General features: G+C 37.0%; 1 protein-coding gene across 7 annotated transcripts in view; it reads right to left on the reverse strand.

Moving 5' to 3' along the window:
• HMCN1 (hemicentin 1) overlaps window positions 1-13,896 on the reverse strand; it is a 436,035-nt gene that overhangs the window by 315,840 nt on the left and 106,299 nt on the right. For all 7 annotated transcript variants that reach the window (XR_011498041.1, XR_011498040.1, XR_011498042.1 and 4 more), the window contains exons 3-4: window positions 1,597-1,755; window positions 304-426 (exon numbers count right to left, since the gene is read on the reverse strand). Coding sequence is in view for 4 of the 7 variants with exons in the window: in XM_044757668.2 (XP_044613603.2) it covers window positions 304-426; window positions 1,597-1,755 (282 nt within the window). In the remaining 3 variants the exon portion in view is untranslated. The remainder of the gene's footprint in view (window positions 1-303; window positions 427-1,596; window positions 1,756-13,896) is intronic.

Here is a 13,896-nt window from a genome sequence, read left to right on the forward strand (position 1 = left end):
CATCAGAAATACAAACTGACCTTACTAAACAACAAGAACTCCAAAGATTTTCAAGTCCCACTAAACGAATTTTAAATACACTTATGCTGAAATCTAAAATAATTTGTCAGTATAGCGTAATGCAATCTAGAAATTAATACTAATTAAATCTCTGCTTCTCCATGTTTATTAAACTGTGGCCTAGGGAAAAAACAATCTTTTTGTTCAACCTATTTTTGAAATCAAATCTGTCACAATTAGGTTAGCCTAACTGATTTTGGTAAGGTAGCTGGTAATAAAGTAGACCAACTTTATTAAACTGACCTCATTAACTTGTTTTTTGTCCAAATGGAACACTTGACCAGAACTTGTAGAAGCAATTTCTTCATAGACTTTATATCCAATATGGCTCCTGTCATCACAATCTCCAGTGAGCACAAATACCACCTATGATTTAAAAAAAACAAGAGTTTAAAGGGTTTTCAGAAATCGGTATACATTTATTGAGCCCCTATTATGTGTTAATGCACTACTAGGCAAGTGGTAATAATAAATACATATTCCTCTCTATATCCATACACTTTGCAAAAGATTCTGAAGTTCTTCTTACTAAAGAGGTAAAACTTATTTTGCGGGGCTGGCCCTGTGGCCGAGTGAGTGGTTAAGTTCACGTACTCTGCTGCGGCGGCCCAGGGTTTCGCCAGTTCAGATCTTGGCCACAGACATGGCACCACTCATCAGGCCACATTGAGGTGGCGTCCCGTGTGCCACAACTAGAAGGAACCACAACTAAAATATACAACTGTATTCTGGGGTGGGGGGGGGGAGGATTTAGGGAGAAAAAGCAGGAAAAATAAACTTATTTTGCCATTTTTGAATCAAAGCTTGGACATGTGACTCACTTTGGCCAATAGCACAAGGCAAAAGGAACATGCTACCAGACCGGAGCCTACATTCAAGAGGCCTTGTGTATTTCCACTTGATCTCTAGAGTTTCTGCCTTGGCCATGAGAAGGACATGCCTAAACTAGCTTACTGGTCTCAGAAAGAGGCTGAGAAATCTGCAAAGCAAAACCAAGTCACCCTAGAGATCAGCCTAGATGAGTGAAACCCAAACTAGCCCCAGACACACAAAGGGGCAAGCCTAGCCTCGATCAACCAAGCCCTGCAAACATGTGAGTAATAAATGTGCATTGTTTTAAGCCACTGAGAATTAGAACAGCTTGTTATGCAGCAATAGCGAACTGATACAATGAGTAACTGGCTCAGACAAGTTTCCACATAAGAGGTGATATTTGAAATACAGGCCTTTTTTGTTAGGTCTATGTTTTTGTCTGTTAGAAGGATAAGATGGTAACAAGCATCTTAATTAATCTCCAACCATTTATTCTCTGTGTTAAAAAGCAAGGCATTCATATGCTATGTACGACCATCACATATCTGTTTAAAATGTTTAAATTAAATGACATACATATCAGAGTACATACATATGGATCAATAGTTATAATTATTGGCATTTGCCACACATAGTATAGTCAAAGACAAGAGGCACTTCTCACATGCTGTATTCCTTACAGCTGTCTTCAGATGGAAAAGTTTAGGGTTGATTCTTACTCACTTGGGACTGCTTCTGTTGGATAAGCTGCAGCACCTCATGAGTGAGCCTATAATCCTTGGACCGTGCATCAGTGAAAACATAGATGAAAGAACCAGGAAGAGAAATTTCCAAGGCAATTTTTATAGCTCCAATACTCATTTCTGGACAATCACCGCCACCCTGTTGAGGAGCAGAGAGAAAAGATGCAAAAAAATTCATCAGGAAAAAAGAAAGGGAAATTTTATGACAAGCTGCTTTAGGAGTTCTAGAATCAAGCAAATTCTCTTCACTTTTATTTTCGGTCGGTTTACCACTGGATTAACCACTTTGGTTACAAGGAAATGGAAAAGATATAAAGTGATGTGGAGATGGAAAAACCTGTACTAATGGATACATCATAAAATCACCCAAAATAATACATTGTTGTATATTTTTTAGTTAATTGAATGTTGATTCACTCTCCCATCCTCTTACATGACCATTTCATACATACCCTCTCTTATCCTTTCTACTCTCACTTGATGACTATGCTTCCATCGTACTAAGAAAATAGAAGCAATCAGAAGAGAACTTTCACAAACTCCTGCCACGATACCTATTAACCTGCCTGCAATAGCAGCTATATGCCCTGGTTTCACGGTGAAGGAATCATTTGTGCTCATAGCTAAGACTAACTACCCACTTGTGCCTAATCAAGGACTTAGCTCCTGTGGCTGTCCCCTCTCTCTACTCCATCATCAAGCATTCCTTCTCTACTGGATCATTCCCACAAGCAAACAAACATACTGTCATATCTTCCATACCCCAAGCTTCTGCTCAAATGTTACCTATCAGAGAAGCCCTCCATGACCGCTATATATAAATAAATATTCTTTGTCACTCTTTTCACTCTGCTTCATTTTTCCTACTAATACATGATCTCTGTGTTTTATTTTCTACTTGAATAGGCTCAACGTATTTTCCTAAATAAAAAACAGTCTTCACCCTAAGAAGAATTCTTGTCACGTTTATTTCCTTCAAAAATATTTAAATTTATAGATAAAATTGCTATATTTACAGTTTTATATATTATATTTTAAATTTAAGATTATATTCTGCTTATGTTTACATGTCATCAATGTTCTTCAAAATCACAGGTTTTAATGATTGCATAATATTCTGTCTACATCCCACAATTTAGCCAACCATTTCGCTATTGTTGACTATTGAGGCTTCTTCAGATTTTCCTCTATTACAAGTACATAAATATAAATCTATTATAAATATTTACATACAAAAGTATACATATTATGTTTAATTATTTCCTTAGCATAGATGTCACTAACACAGAGCCAAAGGAATAGACTTTCAACTAATATGTTTTGAGCAATTCATAACTGCTAAGATTTGGGCAAATGAAGATGAATAAGCTAAAGTATCCTTTCCTTAAGGAACTCATGGTTTAGAAAAACAATCAAATAAAAAGCAGGGCAGCTTGGGATCATCGGGGTGCTTGTGGTTCTACAGTCTACCAGAGTCCAACAAGAGCTCTTTCTCAAAAAGAAAATAATTACTTGATTAAAAGGATTAGGTTTTATCTTTAAACCCTGGAAATTCTATTTGATTCTCCTACTGGAGCTTTCCCCAGGCTCCAAACAGTCTCAGATTCTGATACAGATATCTCGAGCACCAGAGATCTAATCAGGGTCACAAGCACCAAGCATTAGAGTTGTTTACATTGTAGCCTGGATGAACTGGAGAATCTTTTCTTGCACTGGATCCTACTCAAAACTTACAGCCTTTGAGTATCATTTATTAAATGAGTAGGAACAGAGCCCCAACGGTTATAAATTGCTTCTAAAATTGAGAGCCTCATTAAATATCATGCCGCTTTCTTAATGATAGAGGGCTGGAGGCTAAAGTAACCTGACCTTCCACTTTGAGAAGCTATCAGCCATAGACTCCTAGAAATTTTACTGAGTTAACAGTCCCTTCTATTTTTGCAGGACTTTTCTCCTATCCTCTATCATTTATGTGCATTTTCATGATATTTAGTTTAACAGATAGTACTACTCTCAAAAACTTACATACTCGTATTCTGACTGTACTTATCTCCCAAATTCCAATTTTCCGTTTTCAACTGATTGTTAGACATCTACTCCTAGACGCTCTCTGGGTCTCTACAATCCAGTATGTCCAAAATGGAACTCCTTGTATTTTCCCCCAACCATGTTTTCCCTATTTTTGTTAATGGCACTATCTGCCTAGATATTCAAGTTCAAAACCTGAGTCATCTTTGTCTCCTCCCTCTTCCTTGACCTAATCGGTGGTCAAACCATACTCCTACTTCTTTCACGAATCTGTCCCCTCCCTTCCTCTTTACTTCCTACAATTCACTCTTCTTATCATTAATTTTATTACAAGTATAGCCTCCCATCTAATCTTTTGCTTCCTACCACCAAATTTATTTTTCCTACAAGAAAGAGCTTTACATGTCACATTCCTACTTAAAATGTTTTACTAACTACTTGTGTTCGACTGAATTATCTTTCTAGCTTTCTATCTCCTGCTGTTCCCTCTCTATAAGTTGCTCCCTCTAAGCTGAGATTACTTCCTGTTCTTGGAATATGCCCCTTGCTTCAAACCTTAATGCCTTTAATACTTACACCCAAGTAATCTTTCTACTGCTCCATCTCTGCTATCAAACACTCCTTACCGATACATACATGTTTAAATTCCCCCATTTTCTATAAGCTCTTTGATGGCAGGAACTATGCCTTGCTGAGTCCTTGAGTCCTCAGTTCTTAGCATTCACTGGCATATATTAATCACTGAGTAAATATTTGTCAAATTGAACTATTTTCTTTCCTAGGCTGAGATAATATGCCTTCCTCACTTTAAAACTTTCTCTTTTCTTCCAGTCAGATGTACTTCCTCTCTCTTCAGATGTGCTCTAACATGCTTTAATGATATAACATATTTTCCTTCACATAAGAGTTATTTGGGGGATTATCATGTGCAACAAATGCCCGTGAATGAGTGTGTGCATGCTAGGAAAGTGAGAAACAGCTACTGGGCACATTGACAATTATAATATATTGGATAAGAATAATTTTTGCTGCAGTAACTCTGTATATCTGTAATGGATATTCTGCACTACTCAAAAAAAAATTAGATTCCTATTGTATTTTCAGAAGCTTAATTAAAAATATTACTCAACGATACTCAACATACCTGAATGTGAATCACAATGTAATTTATCCATGCCACAAACATTATTGAATGGCCAAGTACACAGTGAGAGTATCACTCTAAAGAGAAATAAATTGCCTTTTGCTAATTGTCACCTAGTACTAAGGGGCCAGAAGTTTTCTGTCTGTGGGCCAAAAATCAGAACAGCTAAGAAACCTCCAGAGATACATGCTGGGAACGGCAAGAATGACAATAAACCTTGTCCAGTTACTGAGTGAAGGATAGTCTTTGAGCCATCTGACTTGTGTTCAAATTGACTCTATGAGGACCTACAGGTGCCTTAGTTCATCCCTAGACATTACCCAGGAGTCTTCTAGAGACCTTCTAGAGACCACTAGAATCCTTGGAAGTGACTCCAAACTAATTCATCCCATTGGGATCCCTCCATACCTTCACACTTATCCTAAAACTTGAATGCAGCCTTAAAAAAAAAAAAGTATTGAAACAGGATCTCTAAGCCTTTAATTAAGTATTTTTTCACCCTATAAATCTGAGTAGAATGGTTTAAAGCCACATATTAATAAAACCAATATAGTCAAAATTTTCTTTAAGTATGGGAACCACCTTATTCTCTTGAAAAAAGTACCTCTGTGAAACATTGAATCTCATATATATGATGCTTAACATTGGTTAACACCCAAAGGAAAGAGTGTGATGAGCTGACACAGCTATAACCCCACAGAGAATTTTACAAATATAATTGCAAGTGAAAGGCATTCCTTTTATTTTTTGAACTTTTATATCATACTCTCCAAAACGAACTCTTTGACTTTTATGGAGGAAATGACAGAAAGCCTCAAAGCAGCCAGAAAATTGGGGAACGTCAAGTCAAAAGGAAACATTTTGACACACCTATGTCAGAAACCCATACCGGATGTGCCTATGCCTCTCTTAGGAGTGATCTGTGTAGCTCATTTAATTTTTTCCTGCTGTGGAAATCAGTGTATTCTTTACCATAGGATTATTATTCTGGGGGCCGGCCTCATGGCCTAGCGGTTAAGCTCACGCACTTTGCTTCGGTGGCTCAGGATTCGCAGGTTCAGATCTCGGGTGTGGACCTAGCACTGCTCATCACGCCACGCTATGGTGGCATCTCACCTAAAGCAGAGGAAGACTGGCACAGATATTAGCTCAGTAACAATCTTCCTCAAGCAAAAAGAGGAAGATTGGCAACAGATGTTAGCTCAGGGCCTATCCTCCTCACCAAAAAAAAAAAAAAAAAAAATTATTCTGCCCTGAATTTCATATTTGCAGACATAGATTTTATTGTAAACATACTGATTACATAGTGATTATAAGTTGTTCTCAGGAATAAAATTCTTCTCTTCCCAAAATAGTACAGTATCTTTAAATTATTGCCTTTCTGCTTATAGGAGTTAGTGACTAACTGAAAATTAAAATTAAATGTTAACGTAATTCATATCTTGGTGAAACTATTTGTCTATCTCATTGTGCATGTAGGTTCTTGAAAAGAAAAATGTTTCTTTTTTCCAAAAGAAGTTAACATGTAGTGTTACATCCTTATAAAATCTCCCTATCTGAAACTTGAGCTTGGTTTTCTAATTATTTTAAATCATAAATAACCATTAAAATGATCTATAAAATGAATACTTTAGATAATGCAGTCTAATACAGTAGTCACTAACTAGCCTCACATGGTTATCAAGCACTTAAAATAGAGCTAGTGAAACACAGGAACTGAATGTTTTATTTTAATTAATTGAAATTTAAATTAAAAAACTAAAGAAGTACTAATTTTTTTATGTTGATAAAATGAAATAACATTTTGGATATATTGGGATAAATAGATTATTAAAACTAATTTCAACTGTTTTTGAAAATTACATATGAGGCTCACATTACATTTCTGTAGGACAGCATGCTTTAGAATGATACATTTGGTTTAGTTAGGTGGGCTTCATTCTAGACTGTTATTTGTAAGGTTGTTGCTTTGATCTAAAAGTCTTCCATGAACTTTCTTTCCTGGAAGAAGTTACTAGAGACAAAATTCAAGTTGCTTTAATTTATTAACTGTCAGGAATCAAGCTACGGTTTACTCCAAAAATCCATAAATTATTGATTTGGTTTACCTATATATATACACACACACAAAGCTTATAAACAGAGTTTTTATATATTTAGATATAGATAGATATAGGTATAGAATATCTATATATAGATATAGAATATTCTGATATAGATATCAACAACTTAACACACTGGTTTGCTTTTTTTCTCAAATCGTAAACTGGTCTCCTGATTTTAAAATTTAGCTGTGGCAGAACAGGCCTAGACAGAAGCATTGTTAAAATGTCCATGCTCATAAATAAACCTCACAAAGTCAGATACTTTAGGTTGATTTGGTCAAACTCAATTATAAGTACAGATTTTAAAATATGGGGCAATGGAATTATGACTGAAACTATAAAAATAAATTGTTTTAAGTTTTAGTTCCAAACTTAAAAAAAAAGTAGTCCTTTAAAAGTCTTAGCATTTTCTGTTTCGACCTGAATACCAAATGGAAAAAAAAAACAGTAAAATAACTTTCCATAAAACATCTATGATGGAGAAATTGATGAACTTGAATCCATGAAAAGACTCATTAATTGATAGTTTTATTGGTAATAAGGCACTCTATTTTTATTAACTCAATGGGTATGTACTCTGAGCCAAACACTGAGACAATATTGTCACATCCACTATGTTATTTACTCTTTCCATCAAGTGATGACGGAGGTATCATTTTTAGCACATTTTATTGACAGAGCACTAAATCTTGAAAACCCCTTTCCGAAGGTCACACAGCCAGTTGGTGAAAGAGCAGGGATTAGAACTCAACTCAGCCTGGCCTGAGAGTTCACGCAAATGCCAGGGAGGCATTTTACCACCTTCATCAGCTTCTGCAGCAAGCAGCTTGGCAGAGACATTGTAAAAGCAGAGGAAGAAAGATTCCCATTTTTCCGGACGCTCACAGGATACTGTTCATTCTTCTACTGTTGCTTTCGCAGAGTTGTGTTATGATTTATGTTTTCTTCCACCAGATCTTTGTTCCTTGAGGAACTTAGTATGTGTTCCTTGTTGTTTGATGAATGAATGAAGAGTGAGTAAATGGGTGAATGAGATTGTGCAAAGTAATCTTGACACAATCTAGGCACACTTGCTTTATTGAGCCTGAACTTTATTCAAGCCTAGTCCGTCTCATGTCAAGTGATATAATTCCAGAGCTAAGTCCTCTTAAAGTGCAAAAGTACAAGTACCAAAAGTTACTCTCTAACCAAGCACTCACTATACATACATAATTACACCTCTCATCTCTCTCTCTCTCTCAATCCTAGCATGTAGTCAGGTTTAAATATTTAACACGACAAAACAAATATGGCCATATAAATGTATCCTGCGAAACCACGTAAACCTGCACAAATACATAAAAATGAAAGGTGTGGGGCGGGCCCCGTGGCCGAGTGGTTAGGTTCGCATGCTCCACTTCAGTGACCCGGGGTTTCGCCGGTTCGGATCCTGGGCGCGGACGTGGCACTGCTGGTCAGGCCACCTTGAGGCAGCATCCCACATGCCACAACTAGAAGGACCCACAACTAAAATATACAACTATGTACTAGCGGTATTTGGGGAGAGAAAGCAGAAAAAAAGAAATGAAGAAGATTGACAACAGTTGTTAGCTCAGGTGCCAATCTTTAAAAAATAAAAAAGGTGTGAGGGAGATAAAGTGCATAACCCATTGAATTGCATAATTCCCTAAATGTATATAAGAAGGGCCGGATTTCGTTAACTTTGTGTCTTTATTTGAACTCTGAAACAGAACTCATTTGTATCACTAGCACATTCTTGCTCAGTATCATGTTGTTCATTTTATCTTTACAATTCTACGGATGGCTGCAATTTATTAAGTTGCCAAAGATACTTCAGATAGAAAAAAAATGTGTGCTGACAAAACAGAAGCATGTGACCTTTCACAATAAATATTACTCCTGAAATTAAAGGGGGGAAAAATGTAACCTTAGAGTTACAGTGATAATTAGGTTCGAAAAAGAAATTCCTGGAAAGCAAGACTAAATAAGAATGAACAGATACCCTATCCATCAGGGGAGTAATAAAACACAGATTATCATGCTGTCTTTTCTAAATACAAGACACTGTGGGAGTGGCACCAGAATAAACTGAACCTTTAAACCCTGGGAAGAGCTGGAGAAAAATGAAGTCCCTGTGCGAAACCTAATGGGAAAACGCTCATCAAATGAGGGACCAGAGAACCAGGAAGGCTAATCACAGAGCAGGCACAGCCCAAGCCTTATTATTTCTCCCCTAGTCAATCCATCTCAATTCCTGTATTCTCATCATCCATTTTCATTGAACCAGTGTATATACCAGTTGTTTTCCAGGTATGCTTAACTCCAAGCAATCAAAAAATGAAACATTTTTTGGTAGGCTCATGCCTGAATCCAAAAGAATTTTTACTGGTATTACAATGTTTGTTCTTATTCTAACATGAGCATAACCCACAGATCCTAGTTTCAAAGTCAGACTGTATTCCTTTCACATGGAACATCCATTGCTTGAAAAGTCTTATTTGTATAATTTGCCCTTTATCTACAAAATTTAGGAATGAAACTCAGTCACGAGCTGAAAAAAGTTTACAACCCTCAGTTCTCTTTCTTAAAATACGGTTGTGCGATTCTATGACCAAGAAAACAGGATGTACATGTGGAAACCATTAAATCACTGTGAATCTAATTTAAAGTTGCATCTAAGCAAGTATAAAATAGACCAGAATGACTGCAGAGTTCTAATGCACCAGTGACCTGTGTGGGGTTTCATCACTTGTAGAAAATATGGCAGGGATGTACTGAGAGACAGTCAGAGTATTTCGGCGTCCAAACCTCAAATTTCCATAATCAAAACAAAAGAAGCCGTGACATCCCAGGCAGTCCACCATGCTGCCCTTTACTACACAGGGATCAGCAAACAGGCTTGAAGAAGGTGGAATTCAAATCAAAGCATCAAAAAACTACTGACATCCATTCTAGACTCATTAAAAGTAACAATTACAACCATTTCCAGGCTTCTGGATATCACTCATCAGTAGTTAGGGTCCAACTCTTCCACAATTGACCTTTCAATTCGTAAAACTTCTTTCATCTTGGGTCTTCAGAGCAGATTCCATTTACTTCAATTCAAAAACCACAAAGAATACACTATGCACCAGGCACTCAATATCTCAATTAATAAATCAGAAAATTATGTGCCTTCATCCTTTAAAACATTTCAAAAGCTTCATAATTCACAAAAATTATAACAGACCATGGTCCTTTCAAGACAGAAATGGCATGGAGGCAACCTAGCATAATAAAAATACCACGTTATAATTTCTAATTATCAAAAGACGTGTGGAAGTATGCGTCTTTTGCATACTTCCTAACTAGGGTTAACTCTAGGCAAAAAAAATGGAAAATGATATCTTGGTATTCTCAGTCTCCACTTCTATGATCTCCCCTTCACTACTACTTAGAGAATTCCTTCCTCTCTCCTTCAAGGATTCTGTACCTTTTTATTGTGGCCTCTTTTCCCATCAAAATAAGACATTGCCCTTGTCCCTGGTTGGGATAGATTCCTGGTCTCTCCTAACAGATGGCTCTCTGTTTGCTCAGAGAGAAGGAGCCAGAGGAGGGCAAGGGCAGGCTCTAAGGAGGCCCTTGTAGCCAGTCATGATTTGCTAATTGTACTTCCTCTGGGCAGGCTTGCTTTCTCCCTGTCTTCCCTCTGACCCTTCTCTCTATCTCTCCTCTGTATGACTCAGACTCTCCCCACCCACTAAAATCACTCTCTTCCTTTCTGCTCCAAGAGTCACATGCAGATTTTACATTCTTTCCAGTACATTTGGTATTATCTTTGTTATTGACTAGTTGAAGAAGATTGTAATCTGATTAACGTGATAAAAATACACTTATACTGCTTATGTTATTTTATGCCTTGGCAAAAAAAAAATCAATGAAATGCATTTTTTACTAATAAAATCATTATAATTAATGAATATTACAATTTATGGGGAAGTTGGAGATAAATTTTATGTTGTTTTTAGAGCTAGGAGTCATTAAACAAAATTAGTGAACTAAGATCCAGATCATCTCAAAGGAGGAGACTACACATATAGGGACAGAGTAGATAAATGGGAATTTTAAAAAATCAACATGAATCTAGAAGGATGGAGACCTGGTTTCAAAGTTTATGTGAGGAAGACTGAGGGACTTAGCTGGCGACTGCACCAATGTTCAAAAATGTGACATGCCTGCCAAAGAAAGCCCATCTCAGCCTGGAGCACTCACGGACACCCCGGACATCACTCCAGAGGAGGCCCCCAGGTTTCATCTGGTGACAAGGCCATGCTATCAAATCACTAACTGGTGTTAGTTCGTGTCTGGGGTAGTGACAGGTTTCTGGAAGGGGTTCAAACATCTGATGTGGTAACCGAACAAATAATATTCAGAGTCAATTCCCATACCAAGACTCCACAATTATTGAGACTTTTTCAAGCCTAAGAATAAAAAAGACAGCTTCTTGAAAATTGCTTTTGATAAATTTGGATGGAGACAAAACTCTTTAATTCCCTTTACTTTCATTTTGTTGAGAGTGAGGTTTATTGTTTTCTCTAGAGTCCTGGCTTTAGATCGAGGAACATTCTCCCAAGGAAAACATTCTGACCTCCGTCCTTACCATCACCTAAAAACTGACAAAATCAGATAGAGTAACCCTTTTGGGAATAGAGCATTCCCCTGGTTGATGAAGTAGCACAGATGGAGTGAATCCAGGCATCCTAGGCCAGTAGATTTTTCTTCTTACATATTATTTTGTCACATGTAACTGCAATGTCTCCTCTGCAATGATTCAAGTATTTGCCCTTTTCCCACACACGCACACTTGGAAAAGAAAATCAAGAAATTTCCCATCAGAATTCAAACCTGTCCCATTCTAACTGCCTGTATATTCTGCTTTGCAAAAGCAATCCAACAGTCAGAATATCCTTCTATACTCTGTCCTTTGAAGTGCACACAAAAGATCATTAAGAAATCAACCAGATATTTGCTTCTGGATAGGGTACCAGGATGGACAGCTAGAAGAGAGCCAAGTATTCCCACCCAGATTCTTATCTCAGCGCCCATCCTTCTCTCCCAGAGGATATGAGATTGTTTGTCTCAGAGCATCTATTACTTTAGCAGAAAAGTCTAGCAACAAACTAAAGTTTTAACAGATGCTTCATTCAGGCCCCAATAAGTTTCAACTTTAACAAGAAAAATAATCAAAACACTACCTACAAATATATCTACAGTATAAACACTACCTTTCAATCTCTTAAAATGCATCTTGTTCTTGTTTCTCTCCAAGGTGTTTGGGAGGCCACACTTAAACATGTTCACCATACTAAGTAGCGAGAACAAGTGCTGAGCAAAGGGAGCAATTTTTTTTTAATGTTTATTTACCTATTTGTTGAGGAAGATTAGCCCTGAGCTAACATTGGCAGCCAATCCTCCTCTTTTTTTTGCTGAGGAAGACTGGCCCTGAAATAACATCTGTGCCTACCTTCCTCTATTTTATATGTGGGATGCCTGCCACAGCATGGCTTGACAAGTGGTGCTTAGCTCATGCCCAGGATCCGAACTGGGAAATCCCGAGTTGTTAAAGCTGAGTGCAGACACTTAACCACTACACCACCAGGCCGGCCCAAAGGGAGTAATTTTTGACTTACAATTAACTTCGTCATTTGTTGCTCAGTAATTTCAGGTGAGTCAATTATTCAAAGTGATTGGAGACAGAAGTTGAAGTAAAAATCTCGTAGAATAAATTCCTTTAGTTGAGGATGAGCCCAGCCTAGACCTACATGTGTCTTGAATTCTCTACTTTCCTACTCTGAAGTAAAACACAGAGAGAAATTACAAAAATAAATATGTTAATTTGATTAGATGAATAAGGTTACTTAAACCAATATTTGGAAGGAAACTAGCAGAGCGATAAAGGAAATAGCTTTGGCATGAAATACCTCCAGTTTGGGAACCAGCCTCGCTACTTGTCAGTTTGGTGACCTGAGTAAGACATGTTAGCTAATATCTCAGAGCTTGAGTACCTTCATTTATAAAATGGGACATTCATATTTGTGTGGGTTTCCGGTGAGAGAATGACTTCAAAATACTTGCAAAACCTGTCACAAGGCACGTGTCCCATAATTGTTGCTCATTTATGGCATAAATATTTGGTGATTATTTCCCTTATAGAACTTTGGAGTACTAGAGGTACTAGTAGTACTAACAGTAACAATAGCTAGCATTGAGCAAGCCCTTACTTTGGGCCAGACACTGGTTCTACTGTTCTTGAAGCTGTTACATGTACTGGACCCTTTATCTCACTTTCTTCCCTTAATTAAATATATGCTATTCCTCCTATAAAAGTGTATACCAAAAACGAAAATCACATGTTTTATAGCTCTACATTATATCTATATGTATGCTGACATATAATCCCATCCATATTCTTTTTCTAGTCAATTTTTTTCTTTTCTGCTTTGTTAGTTTTTTTCTGTTATACATCAGTTGGGTTTTTAAAATTTATATAGAAGACCTCTATAAATCTAGAAATGCACACTTTTATACAGTAGCATGATTTCGAATACAAGAAATTAGATAAAGTGAATATCAAATCGGCCTCATAAATTGTTCTTCTAAAATCAGCATTGTCTTGCCCTCCTCTTATTAACAGTCTTTGCCAACCTGGCCTTGGTTTCTTACATTCCCCTTTGGCGGTTAATTCGAACAAGTGTCCTTACGCTACAGTAGGACATTTCTCCCCTAACCTCAGCCTGCCGCAGCTTCTCTATTTATTCGTCTGTTTCTGTTAAAGAATGACAGTGATGGAGCTTACCCTTATCTTCTTCATAAATACTCTAGCTCGTTGCTATGTGACGATGCTCTTCTACATATTTTTACTTATTCCTACTTTTTTTTAAGGTCAATTTTAATAACAGATTTTACAAAGGAAAATTAAATCATGTGTGAAGTTTTTTCAGTTTTGAAGGTTAACTATCCACAA

Source organism: Equus asinus, chromosome 25, assembly GCF_041296235.1.
Source record: "Equus asinus isolate D_3611 breed Donkey chromosome 25, EquAss-T2T_v2, whole genome shotgun sequence".
Classification (NCBI taxonomy): Eukaryota; Metazoa; Chordata; class Mammalia; order Perissodactyla; family Equidae; genus Equus; species Equus asinus.